Genomic DNA, 12,700 nt, shown 5'->3' with positions numbered 1-12,700 from the left:
AAATCAGTTCTTTTTCATTTTTTGGCAAACTAAATCAATTCGTAAGTGGTGAATTGGAGCTAGGTACACCAAAAAGTGCGACGCAAGATTTAGCCCGCCGAATCTTACTTTGGGGCCACGTTTTATGTTCCAATGGGCTTAGCAACCCGATTGAACCCGATCCGACCCAGAAGGGTGGATCAATGCAAAACCCTGGTGCTGTGTTTCAGTTTCTTCGTTTGGCTCTACTCTGTATATGTTGATTTGTAACCTTCGTTCTCGCCTATCACACTCCATTCCTTCATTTCAATCCTCATTCTTAAGCAGGTCACTCTTTCACTCCCTATCTTCAACTCTCTTGTTCAATAAAGTAATCCAAAATCAAATTCATCATTTCTATCATTTCCTTTTTGGCTTTAATTCTATTTTTGAGCTGACTATATCTTTTATTTGGTGTTTAGTAATCAAGTTTTTTTTTTAATATAGATCTGAAATTACCGTCATTTTTCTGACTAAATTCCGTTTTCGCTGCAGTTGCCGTCATCTCACAGATATGGCGGCAGAGAGTGGCAAGAGCTTTGCTCGGAGGGACCGTCTTCGAGAGATTGAAGTCAAGGTCCAAAAATGGTGGCAAGAGAACGACGTTTTCAGGTCAGAACCTGGCGAAAAGCCACCACAACCCGGTGAAAAGTTCTTCGGAAACTTCCCTTTCCCTTACATGAACGGATACCTTCACCTTGGCCACGCATTCTCCCTCTCAAAATTGGAGTTCGCCGCAGCCTTCCACCGTCTCAGAGGCGCCAACGTGCTTCTTCCTTTCGCGTTCCACTGCACCGGCATGCCGATAAAGGCTTCGGCTGATAAACTCAGGAGAGAGATTGAGCAGTTCGGAGACCCACCTGTTTTCCCCGTTGAGAGAGAGGAGCAAGAGGAAGAGAAGCCAAAGGAACAAGAAGAAGCTGAAAACAATGCCGGTGCAGCACCTGATAAGTTCAAAGGGAAGAAGTCGAAGGCTGCGGCGAAATCAGGTGGACAGGTATATCAATGGGAGATTATGCGTAGTGTTGGTATATCTGATAGCGAGATTTCGGAGTTTCAGGATCCTTATAAGTGGCTCACTTATTTCCCTCCATTGGCCGTGGATGACCTCAAAGCTTTTGGGTTGGGTTGTGATTGGAGGAGGTCATTCATTACAACTGATATCAACCCTTATTTCGATGCGTTTGTGAGGTGGCAGATGAGGAAGTTGAAGTCAATGGGGAAGGTAGTGAAGGATGTGAGGTACACTATATTTTCTCCCTTGGATGGCCAGCCATGTGCTGATCACGATAGAGCGAGCGGCGAGGGGGTTCTGCCGCAAGAGTATACTATTATCAAGATGGAAGTGTTGAAGCCTTTCCCTCCCAAGTTTGAGGTTCTTGAAGGGAAGAAGGTGTTCCTTGCTGCTGCGACTTTGCGGCCTGAAACAATGTATGGGCAAACCAATGCTTGGGTTTTGCCTGATGGAAAGTATGGAGCATATGAGGTTAACGAGAGTGAGGTGTTTGTTATGTCATATAGGGCTGCACTTAACCTTGCATACCAGAACCGCTCCAAGGTCCCCGAGAAACCTACATGTTTACTTGAACTCACCGGTCGTGACTTGATTGGCCTTCCACTAAAGTCACCGCTTTCCTTCAATGAGGTCATTTATGCTCTTCCTATGATGTCCATTTTAATGGATAAAGGTACTGGGGTTGTGACTAGTGTGCCTAGTGATGCGCCAGATGACTACATGAGCCTGAAAGAACTGAAATCAAAGCCAGCTTATCGCGAGAAGTTGGGTATTAAGGATGAATGGGTAGTGCCTTTTGAGATTGTGCCTATCATCGAAGTTCCCGTGTATGGAAATAAATGTGCAGAGTATGTCTGTGAGAATGAGTTGAATATCAAGTCTCCGAATGATAAAGACAAACTGGCAGATGCTAAGAAGCGAACATACTTGAAAGGGTTTACGGAAGGAACAATGATTGTCGGAGAATATGCTGGGAAGAAAGTCCAGGAGGCTAAACCGTTGATTAGGAGCAAGCTTTTGGAAACAGGTCAGTAGATGCCATTCTACCTTTTTTCCTTTTCTGTTCATGCATTTTTAATTTTTTTTTTACTCCTGTATATGACGTCTCACTTATGAGGATTTGCTGATTGGATAATACAATTATCTTACATAATTTTATTAATGGCAGATTTAGGATAAAATGTGTATCCAACAGCGTAAAAATATTTTTTTTAGATATCTAATCATGTATAATCAATCAACAAAAGTTTATTTGATTCAATAACTCAGTGTCTCAAGAGTTGAACAAACACAATTATCTAATTGATGATATTGTAAAATATTTTTACAGTGTTACTGCATAACAATTATACTCGATCTATTAAGCTGAAAATTTTCAAAATATTAGTATGCAAAAAAAGGTTAGGTTTGCCATCCAATGTCCGAATTATCCTATGTTCTGCCATTGAATCTTAGAGGATAAATTCATTTAATACTATGGCACATTTGGTCAGAATAATACTAATTTTTTTGCTAATTGCGAATCATAATTGAACTTAAGTTTCACAATATCTTACCAATGTGTCTGTATTTCCCCCGTTCAGTTTTTCCCTAATTTTTTTTTTTTTTAAATTCCTGCAGGCCAGGCTATTATCTACAGTGAGCCTGAGAAACGAGTGATGTCAAGATCTGGTGATGAATGTATTGTAGCTCTCACAGATCAGTGGTACATTACATATGGGGAACCAGAATGGCAGAAGTTAGCTGAGGAGTGCCTGTCCAACATGAACCTTTATTCTGATGAGACACGTCATGGATTTGAGCATACTTTGAGCTGGTTGAACCAGTGGGCTTGTTCACGTTCATTTGGTCTTGGCACACGAATACCATGGGATGAACAGTACTTAGTAGAGTCACTTTCTGATTCTACTATATACATGGCTTATTATACCGTTGCGCACCATTTACAGAATGGAGACATGTACGGTTCCAGTAAGTCTTCTGCAATCAAACCTCAGCAATTGACTGATGATGTGTGGGATTACATTTTCTGTGATGGTCCATTTCCCAAGTCAACTGATATTTCATCATCCCTTTTAGAAAGAATGAAGAGAGAGTTTGAGTATTGGTATCCCTTTGATCTTCGAGTTTCTGGTAAGGATCTCATCCAGAACCATCTTACCTTCTCCATATATAACCATACTGCAATTATGTCCAAGAACCATTGGCCTCTTGGGTTCAGATGCAATGGTCACACATTGCTCAATTCTGAGAAAATGTCCAAGTCCACTGGAAATTTCAAGACATTGAGAGAGGCCATTGAGGAGTTTTCTGCAGATGCTACAAGATTTTCTTTGGCTGATGCTGGCGATGGCGTTGATGATGCAAATTTTGCCTTTGAGACAGTAAATACTGCAATTCTGAAGCTCACTAAAGAAATTGCATGGTATGAAGATGTTCTGGCTGCTGAATCTTCAATGAGAACTGGTCCCCCATCAACTTATGCTGATCGTGTGTTTGCTAATGACATAAACATTGCTGTCAAAACAACTGAGCAAAATTACTCCAATTACATGTTTAGGGAAGCTCTTAAGACTGGTTTTTATGACCTACAGATAGCTAGAGATGAGTATAGATTGTCATGTGGTGTTGGAGGTTACAACCGTGACTTGGTGTGGCGCTTTATGGATGTGCAGACACGTCTTATAGCACCTATATGTCCCCATTATGCAGAATTTGTTTGGAAGGAGCTTCTGAAAAAGGATGGTTTTGTTGTGAAGGCTGGCTGGCCATCAGCCGATGCTCCTGATCTTACCTTGAAGCTTGCCAATGAATATTTGCAGAAGACCATTGTTTCGTTGAGGAAGTTGCTTCAGACACAAATTTCTGGTAAAAAACCAAATAAGAAAGGTGCTCCAGTTACAACTGACTCTAAGGTAACAAAAGGCTTGATATATGTAAATGAAGAGTTTGATGGCTGGAAAGCTGATTGCTTGAATATTCTCCGGAGCAAATTTGATGAAGGAACACGAACCTTTGCTCCAGATTCAGAGATTTTGGAGGCTTTGCAACAGAGCCCTCTAGGTCAATCCTCCAATTTTAAACAGGTTCAGAAGCAATGTATGCCCTTCTTGAGGCATCAAAAAGGGGAAGCAATTAAACTTGGCCCACAAGCCCTTGATTTGAGATTGCCATTTGGTGAAATCGAGGTTCTTAAGGAAAACTTGGACTTGATCAAGAGACAGATAGGTCTAGAAGATGTGGAGATTTTGTCTGTAACTGATGCTGATTCTTTAGCTAAAGCTGGATCTTTACGACCTGTTCTAGAAAAAAATCCTCCCACTCCTGGAAACCCAACAGCCATCTTTTTCTAACTCAGTAGCTACCGGGTGAGTTTTGTGAAATCCCCCTTTAAAATGCTTGATAAATTCTACCATATTTGTTCGTTTGTATTTTCAATTAAGTCAAAACATAATTCATTGTTTTTCTTTTTTCTTTTTTTTGTGATTGGGAATTCATTGTTTTTCTACTTATATGTAGACAAGGATTGACTTACTGCGGCCTTTGTTGTTGTTGTTTGAGTTGTTTCCTTGACCTCCATTGTATCATTTTATTGTGTATCACAGATAGCGATTTTATTAATATTAAGTAAACTTGTTCATTCATGTGATTATCCTTTATAGGTCACTACAATACTCCACTGAGGAACACGGCTGGTATCATCCTGATGTAGCAATCATACCGTCATGCTATGCTGGATTGCTGGTGGCTGGGGAGAGCTTGAGCTTTTCTCGTGGATAAATAGTTTTGTCTAGAATGGCTGATCTAGTATTCAGGTTTTGCTTCTTCATGTTCTCCAGAAGTTATCACATCCTGGCTTTTAATTTGGTTACTCCTTTAGTTTCCTTTACTATTTATTCTGCAACATCTTCATGGCATATTCGTCAGTTTTCTGTTTTATTTGGAAAATTACATTTTATTCCAAAGTGTTCTCATAGTGATGAGATCTTGTATTATTTGACAGAAAAGCCATTAAAGCATACTTGAAAATCTTTTTGATAAAATTATAGGGTTTAGGGTTGCTAGAAGTCTTTAATTACTCCATTAATTAAAGAATGAATCAATCTCAAGCTTGCTTCATTATGTGTAATCCACTTTGTTTACTTGAGACATTTATCTAAAAGTTTATTGTAAATTTTAAACAACGGTTGCTTTCTTAAATATAGTCAAAAATCGTGTTAGTGCAAGCATTATCAAGTGACGAGTAGGCATAGTTGTTTGCAATTTGCACCGAGCAGAAAAGGTCAAAAAGGATGTCGTTACTTAATATAATTTAGTAATTTACTATCACTCAGAATTTCTCATGACCTGGTTTTTACGCTTGCGAGACAGGAAAGTTGAATGAAATCTCTTCTTTCCAAACATTGCTTCTATTTAATAGACCCTCTTATAAGATAGATAGCTTTTAGTTTTTAGTTGGAGATCACATTTTGTTGAGTTTACGACTTTACGAGCAATTTACTTCCCTTATCTATCGATTCACATTGAAATATAAAAGACATGAATCTTAAAACATAAAGGTCAACTAATAATTTACAATTTTATTACAAGTGGATACATGATCAAACATATACGAGGAGGAAAACGATCCAAGAAATCAAAGCGTGAAGACAGGGTAGCAGTATCACTAGCTCGAAAATACAAACAAGAGAAGAGTGTGTTTTCAACTTTCGTGTACTCAAGGGTAGTTTTCAGTGGTTGGGGCAGGGGTATAGGAACCAATGAAAACATCACCATAAATAAGCCCAGCCAAGCCCCCACCAATCAACGGGCCAACCCAGTAGATCCAGTTGTCAGCGAAGTTACCACTAACAACCGCTGGGCCGAATGAACGGGCCGGGTTCATTGATCCACCACTGAATGGGCCAGCAGCTAGGATGTTGGCACCCACAATGAACCCAATAGCAATGGGTGCAATGGTGCCAAGTGAGCCCTTTTTGGGGTCAGCGGCGGTGGCGTATACAGTGTACACCAATCCAAAAGTAACAACGATCTCGAACACTACTCCAGCGAAAACGTTTATCCCAGCCACTCCATGGGTTGGAATGCTCTGAAGATAAACAAATAGTAGGAAGTCCGAAGTCAGAATCCTTGGATAATTTAATTTATTTGATTGTGTAAAATTGAACATGTGCATGATTTAATAGTTAAGTACCTTAGCTGTGACATAACTTAGGAGGAGAGATGCGACAATGGAGCCAAGCAATTGGGCAATCCAGTAGAAGAGACCAGTGAGGAGGGTAATGTTGCCTCCAATGGCCAATCCAAAAGTGACAGCTGGGTTCAAGTGGCCACCTGAGATGTTGGCGGCGATGGACACTCCTACAAACAGAGCAAATGCGTGCGCCACGGCCACCGCCACCAGCCCTGGCGCGTCCAAAGCTGCATCTGATGTAAGCTCATCTGCATATTTACAAAAAAATAAATAATAACCATTTCATCAGACTTCTTAGTTCAAAATTTTACTCACAATAATGGGAATTGTAATTTACATGATATCTAATTTTGATATATATTAATGACTTTTTTTAGGTACAAAAAAAGGAAAGAAAGGCTCATAGAAAACATATACAAACATGTAGTCAAATTAGACAAAATTCTAACAGCAATTATATCGCAATTTTCACGTGCTTATGCTTTCTTAGGTTGTTGACTCGGGTAATCAAAATGCCAAAAATCACCAAAGCATTTATGCACTGGTATCTATCTATATACCTGCCTCAGTTGACCAATTGCTTTCTTCATTTATATATGTCCGACACATGCCTCGTAACATGCATGTGATGTGATATATGTGCCGCAGTCATATAGTTGACGAGTGTTCATGCAGATTAATTAACCAGTGCATGTAACTGTTTGATATTAATTGCAAATAGAAGCTATTCGCAGAGTCTTTTTTACGAGTGCCCTAAAAACCTTATAGCTAGCGTATTAATTAGCAAGAATTTTATATAATTTAGCGTATAACACAATATAAGCACTTACTGTAGGCTATGGCTGAACCAACACCAGCAAAGACGAAGATAAGAGTGGCAATGAACTCTGCCAAATAAGCCTTGAGAGAGGTAACGCTAAAAGAGTCATCAAAAGAACCAACAGCAATCTTCACCATTTTTGGCAGTTGAAAACAGTGGAGCTAGCTAGCTATAGCTTAATAATTAAGATCAATGTTAATGTTTGTGTCTTTGCACCCCAAACCTTGGCAAATTAATGTTTATATAACAAAAGAGTTTACATAAATTTAATGGCTGTGATTGTGAAAGGATAGCTTTGCCGGCTCCCTGCCACCGTCCATGGACCACACGAGTGGTTGAAATTGGATAACGATTATTTTAATTGAGGGAACCTAACCACACACTTCTTTTTTCCTTTTTAAAGTTCTGGGATTTGTGTTTGATATTTTATTCATCACGAGCATAGTGACAACTTATTAATTTACCTAGTGATTATTCATTAATTCAGGATGGATAAGGATGTTCTAATCGAATATTAAGCAAAGTAAACTCAATTGACATTAAAATAATAAACGGATGGCGTCTTTTTGCAGGTATTGCTAGTAGATGATGAATAAAAGGAGACTTTAATTAATGATATGAATATATATGATGACAACAAGGGTGGCAATAAATATGATTATCGTTCATTATGATTCTCGACTGTGACATTGACAGATTAACAGGTCTCCCCTCATCTTCATAGTAGTTCGTAACACCAATAATTGTTCTCCATTTGTTATGTATTATATGCTTTTAGCTTCAATGAGACGAATATAATTTTGAATGGTATGGTTATAGCCTTAGGGCAACATTTGAATAGAATAGTGTTGATAGACTCGAAAAAGAGGAGTGCTAAGGGCCAGCAACTTTTGTGATTTGTAGCCATCAAATAGCCATCAATAATGATTTTAACGGTGTGAGATTAGTGTAAGATTTCATCCAATGACTCACTTTTTCTTGTTGGTTACATGCTGGCCAGAATTTGAAAAAATTGCTGGCTACCTAGACTTTTCCCTCGAAAAATAAGTCACATCATTCTACTTATAATTTGGATTTGTTTAATACATTAATTGTTGGAACTGGTGTACAAGAGTTGTTGGACGGCTCAGTGGCTTAGTGGAATGGCTTCACTTATGTTTCTTTATGTCTTCTTTCTGTATTCTGTATTTCTGTCCCATGTAAAACAATTCTATGAGTGCAGAAGATTCTAGGCTGCGGAGTTGGTAAGGAAAGTTAAACAAGTCTCACAAGTACCGAATTCGTAATTGGCAACGCATGTTGGTAAATTAAGGTGAGGTAAATATTTTACTTTAATAAATATATATAACTAAAAATAAATTTAAATTTCGTATATTTGATATAATAAAATTTAATTGATAATTTTAAAACATGCAATGTTAACTATTCATCTAATCATCTATGTGAATTTAAATTTACGAAGTCACATAAAAATAATTAACAGAAAAGCTCTGTACACAAGTCATTAGAGTTTGTATGCTCTACAAGTTAATTAACGAATAAATTCTAAAAACGCGATGCAAGGTTTACGTTTTTCTTCTTCTTTCTCTTCCTCTCCTTCTTCTTTTCTTTCGTTTCTCGCCTTCTCTTTCTCCTTCTTCTTCTTCTTGCTGCATGTTTATCTTCCTCTTCCTCTTCTTCTTCTTCTTCTTTTCTTTTGTTTTTTGCTTTCTCTTTCTCGTTCTTCTTCTTCTTGCACGTTCTTCTTCCTCTTCCTCTTCTTCTTTTCTTTCGTTTCTTGCCTTCTTTTTCTCTTTCTTCTTCTTCTTGCTGCACGTTCTTCTTCCTCTTTCTGTTCTTCTTCTTCATTTACGTGCTTTTCTCTCTGTTTTCTTTCTTCGTTATTCTCGATTTCCATTTTTTTTTTACATCAAGCTCTGAAATCGTTTTTGAAGAAGAAGAAGCAGCAGAAGATGAGGAGGAGAAAGAGAAAGACTTCTGAAATATGCATAAGGTGTACTTCAACGAATTTTGGATGTATTTCTTAAATCCTTTGGGTGTATTTCTGTAATCATTTGGTTGTATTTCTATAATCGTTTGGGTGTATTTCTGTAATCGTTTGGGTGTATTTCTGAAGTTCCATTATCTTCGAATTTGGCAAGAAAATTGTTTTCATGGAGGAAGAAGAAGAAGAGTCGTTCATAATGCATGGTGAGTAGCGCGCTTTGGAAACATGAAGTTGTTAAATAACGTGCGTTTTATTTACTCTTGAATGTGGAAGTGTGTAATGCGTTAATTAAGTGTAATGCGTGTGTTTTATTGGACTTGTAAGACCTATAAGCCAAAAAGACTTGTATGTGTAGCAGGCCTCAATAATTAATACCCCAAATCATTTACCAAAAATTTTATAGTTTCTAACAAACTTTAATCACTGAATCAATTTTTAATTTTTTTTTGTTAGACAAATTATTAAATTAATTCTCAAATTTTTATTTTGTTAGAGAAATTAAAATAAAAATTTGAGAAAGTCTAGGACCACTAACAACACTTAACTATAAAAAAAAAAGTGAGTGATCTACTACTATTAGATGTAATTTTACACCATTAAAAACACCATTGATGACCAATTGATGGTTACAAAACACAAAAATTGTTGACCCCTAGCACTCCTCTAAAAATTTTACAAATATACTGTAAAACCTGTGTAGTTATATATCTCAGTATGCGGTTCTTTTCATGCGCAGCCCGAGCGATGCATTAGGAGCATGAGGAGCACCTCTTGGTTGTAGTAATTCGAACCAGGCTGGTTCGAATTACATGCTTTCTTGGTTCGAACCTATCCGGTTCGAATTATTCAAAATTTTCCAATACTAGTTCGAACCAACTTGGTTCGAATTACTAGCTAATACAGTTCGAACCTTGTTGGTTCGATTTATATAAAAATGCCTCTTGGCTTATTGCTGAAACAAATTTCTGTTTGGCGTATTTTGGTTAAACTTTTCTGCATGTGGCTTAATATGGTTTTTTGCCCGAATTTTATGTACTTTTATATCGTTCTAAACTTTAGTTTAAGTTTTTTTTAAATGATCTAAAATGTTTTAGTGCATAAAAAATGGGGAAAACAGAATAGGAAAGTGTTTAGCATTGGCGGGTGAATCAAAAGGGGGAGCGAAAGAGAAAGAGATGGTTTCCGTTTGAAAATGGAAGTCATAACGGATCAGTGACTGAGTGACACTCACTCATAACGCGTCGGTAGCAGTGGCGCCAGACTTGGCAGGCAGGCAGGCATCTTGATCATGTAACAAAGTCTCACTCTCACAGTTTCAAACAATGAGAAAGAGAAGTGTTTACTGTCCAGGCCCAGCAGCATGAATGAATCAGTACATGAAATTAAATCCCTCCATTCAATGCCCCCAACAACCTCCCCCACTTCCAATTCAATTCTCAATTCCACCACCACCTACCTTCCCTTCTCCCTCCCTCTCTTCCTTTTCAAAACCACTAACACCTTCCTTTTTCTGCTTTCTTTCATTCAATTCATTTCTCCAGCCTTTGCTCTTCAATAGATTCCTTTTTCTTTGTTATTACTATTTGAGGCCCACTCTCTCCTCTCAACCCTCATTCATTTCAGCGTAGATCTCTCTCTATTTATTTATTTAACTTTCTTGCTGAAATTGACATTTACGTGAAGCACAATCACGGAACCCTGAAAATCATACCAGCTAGAATAGAATGCGACGGTTTCCTACAATAGTCAAGAATTTATGATGACTGAGTTTCATCATCAACATTCATTTGAAAAAGACGGTGACGCAGCTCAATATGCTGCTCACACCCCGGATTCTACTACTCTTCATGCACGACACAGGCGCTCTAAGAGGTCTTTTTGTGTGTTAGTTTCGTACATTACAGATTTTACGAATGCTAAGTATTTATTAGGATTCATAGGCTTTAATTGAAATCTATTAGGCATTTGGAAAAACCTACGTGCTCTACATTAGTTTCGATCTTTTTAGTTAGAAGAATTTCAGTTTTCAGCTATAGTTGCTTCGTTTTGTGACACAGCTTGTGCATTTTTCCAGTGCTTCTGACAAGAACCTGAAGATCTCAAGAGGTGGATTTTTGCATCCCCGGGAAAAGGATCAGAATGATACTCTTGTGAGTTGTGAGACCACTATTTGAATCTCTTACTTTTCTTTAAAAACAAAAAATGTATTTGTGAGTTGGGATCTTACAGAGAAAGGGAGGAAAGACTGAAGGAAGGGGTTGAGGAGCAAAATGGAGTTCAGTTTTTCTCTTTTTACTCTTTAATTAACCGTTCCCATTTCTTCCCACCGCTCTGAGATCCCGCCTTAAAATAAGCACATAGTCTGTGTAGGGTGTGTATTATTTTTGAATGTGATTTGTGAGTTATTACATTTCACTGGTTTTGGCATTGTTGTGAATTGAACAGTTATCGCCCCCTTCAGTGAGAGCTTCTAGATTACAAAGTCCTTTGCATGATAACCTCACTTGTACAAACAAGAGTACCGTTTCAAGTCATAGAGCATCGTTGGAAAAAGATGTAAGCTTTTTTTCTTTTTTTGCTTACGTCTCTTATCTAAGTTGCCTTTCTTCTTGGTTTGAGTTACCACTGGAAGTATCTTCAGCTCAAGAAATCATGATGAACTAAAAGAAAAAAATGTAGTAAATGATCATATGAAATAAGCAAAGCTCAGCATGATGCATTTTTTGTGTTTTTGGGATAAATTAGAAGACAACTCCAGATGATGTAGGTTCTTATTTTTATTACACTGAGCAAAGCTCAGTATCTGATTAATGCCCTGAGTCATATACTGATCTACAGGTTGAGCAGCTACAGTTACGCTTACAGGAGGAGAAATCTATGCGTATTTTGCTTGAGAGGGCAATGGGCCGGGCCTCAAGTACTTTATCTCCTGGACACAGGCACTTTGCTGCTCAGGTAATTTGACATTTGTTACTTTGGCAAAAGGTATCTGCAGAGTCTAAAATTGTAGCTGTTATGAACAGTTGTGCTAAAAAGGTAAAACAATCTTAGACACCTACTAGACAACCTAAGCTTTCTGGTCAACTTGGTTCATGACTACAATCTTATGTAGTTCCCTTGTGACGGACGTTTAATTGCATGAATAATTTATTAGTCTTAATTTTGCATAACTTGTCCTAACATAGAATAAGATATTCACAACCGTGAACTTTTGGGACTGGACCAGCTGAGTCTCATTGCTTAATGTCAAGCAAAAAAGGACTCGTGTAATGCACAATGTAATCTATCTGATGTTAGCTGTGGTTATAATGGTTTCTTGGGTGAGAATTAACTATTCCTTCTTTTTTTCCCTCCTTAGACAAAAGATTTAATTGCCGAAATTGAATTACTTGAAGAAGAGGTTACGAGCCGTGAGCAGCATGTGCTTGCTATGTACAGGAGTATTTTTGAACAGTGTGTTAGCCGGCCACCTTCTGAACAAAATTCTGGTGTGACTTCACCAGCTCATACAAGACCCGAATCCAGGAAGCATCCAAGTATCATATCAAGTGCCTTCTGTTCATCGAAAAACTTCCCCCTGCGACCCCTGCAAGCTCTGATTTCTAATAATGATTTAAGGAGTAGAATCTTTGGTTCAAATCATGCTTCTTTATCGAGTGGCAAAGG

General features: G+C 38.0%; 3 protein-coding genes across 4 annotated transcripts in view; 2 read left to right on the top strand and 1 right to left on the bottom strand.

Annotated features, from left to right (window-relative positions):
- LOC107643052 (leucine--tRNA ligase, cytoplasmic) lies at window positions 162-5,152 on the top strand. Of its 2 annotated transcripts, none has more exons than XM_016346589.2 (4): window positions 162-306; window positions 514-2,060; window positions 2,654-4,401; window positions 4,696-5,152. In XM_016346589.2, the coding sequence occupies exons 1-3, from the start codon at window positions 236-238 to the stop codon at window positions 4,384-4,386; spliced, it is 3,351 nt and encodes a 1,116-aa protein (XP_016202075.1). In that variant the 5' UTR covers window positions 162-235; the 3' UTR covers window positions 4,387-4,401; window positions 4,696-5,152. The 2 variants fall into 2 exon arrangements, with proteins under 2 accessions (XP_016202075.1, XP_020978784.1); XM_021123125.1 differs by lacking the exon at window positions 162-306 and adding an exon at window positions 327-349.
- On the bottom strand, window positions 5,576-7,288 carry LOC107643051 (probable aquaporin TIP2-2). Its single transcript, XM_016346588.2, has 3 exons — window positions 7,058-7,288; window positions 6,228-6,475; window positions 5,576-6,122 (listed from the first exon to the last, which is right to left on the bottom strand). The coding sequence occupies exons 1-3, from the start codon at window positions 7,182-7,184 to the stop codon at window positions 5,751-5,753; spliced, it is 747 nt and encodes a 248-aa protein (XP_016202074.1). The 5' UTR covers window positions 7,185-7,288; the 3' UTR covers window positions 5,576-5,750.
- The window catches only part of LOC107643050, a 6,492-nt gene continuing 3,948 nt past the window's right edge, over window positions 10,157-12,700 (top strand). The window contains exons 1-5 of the mRNA XM_016346587.2: window positions 10,157-10,906; window positions 11,109-11,184; window positions 11,480-11,590; window positions 11,873-11,989; window positions 12,393-12,700. The exon at window positions 12,393-12,700 is cut by the window's right edge and continues 17 nt beyond it. Of these exons, the coding sequence (XP_016202073.1) occupies window positions 10,791-10,906; window positions 11,109-11,184; window positions 11,480-11,590; window positions 11,873-11,989; window positions 12,393-12,700 (728 nt within the window). The 5' untranslated portion in view covers window positions 10,157-10,790. The remainder of the gene's footprint in view (window positions 10,907-11,108; window positions 11,185-11,479; window positions 11,591-11,872; window positions 11,990-12,392) is intronic.

The sequence above is a fragment of the Arachis ipaensis genome, chromosome B05, assembly GCF_000816755.2.
Source record: "Arachis ipaensis cultivar K30076 chromosome B05, Araip1.1, whole genome shotgun sequence".
Lineage (NCBI taxonomy): Eukaryota > Viridiplantae > Streptophyta > Magnoliopsida > Fabales > Fabaceae > Arachis > Arachis ipaensis.
The sequence above is the reverse complement of the archived record's forward strand: the minus strand, read 5'-3'. Positions and strand labels throughout refer to the sequence as shown.

Coding starts and splice junctions, on each gene's coding strand:
- LOC107643052 (XM_016346589.2), top strand. CDS start 236: ATGTTGATTTGTAACCTTCGTTCTCGCCTATCACACTCCATTCCTTCA. Junction 307..513: donor CAATCCTCATTCTTAAGCAG/GTCACTCTTTCA, acceptor TTTTCGCTGCAG/TTGCCGTCATCTCACAGATA. Junction 2,061..2,653: donor GAGCAAGCTTTTGGAAACAG/GTCAGTAGATGC, acceptor AAATTCCTGCAG/GCCAGGCTATTATCTACAGT.
- LOC107643051 (XM_016346588.2), bottom strand. CDS start 7,184: ATGGTGAAGATTGCTGTTGGTTCTTTTGATGACTCTTTTAGCGTTACC. Junction 6,476..7,057: donor TGGTTCAGCCATAGCCTACA/GTAAGTGCTTAT, acceptor GTAAATATGCAG/ATGAGCTTACATCAGATGCA. Junction 6,123..6,227: donor TAAGTTATGTCACAGCTAAG/GTACTTAACTAT, acceptor GTTTATCTTCAG/AGCATTCCAACCCATGGAGT.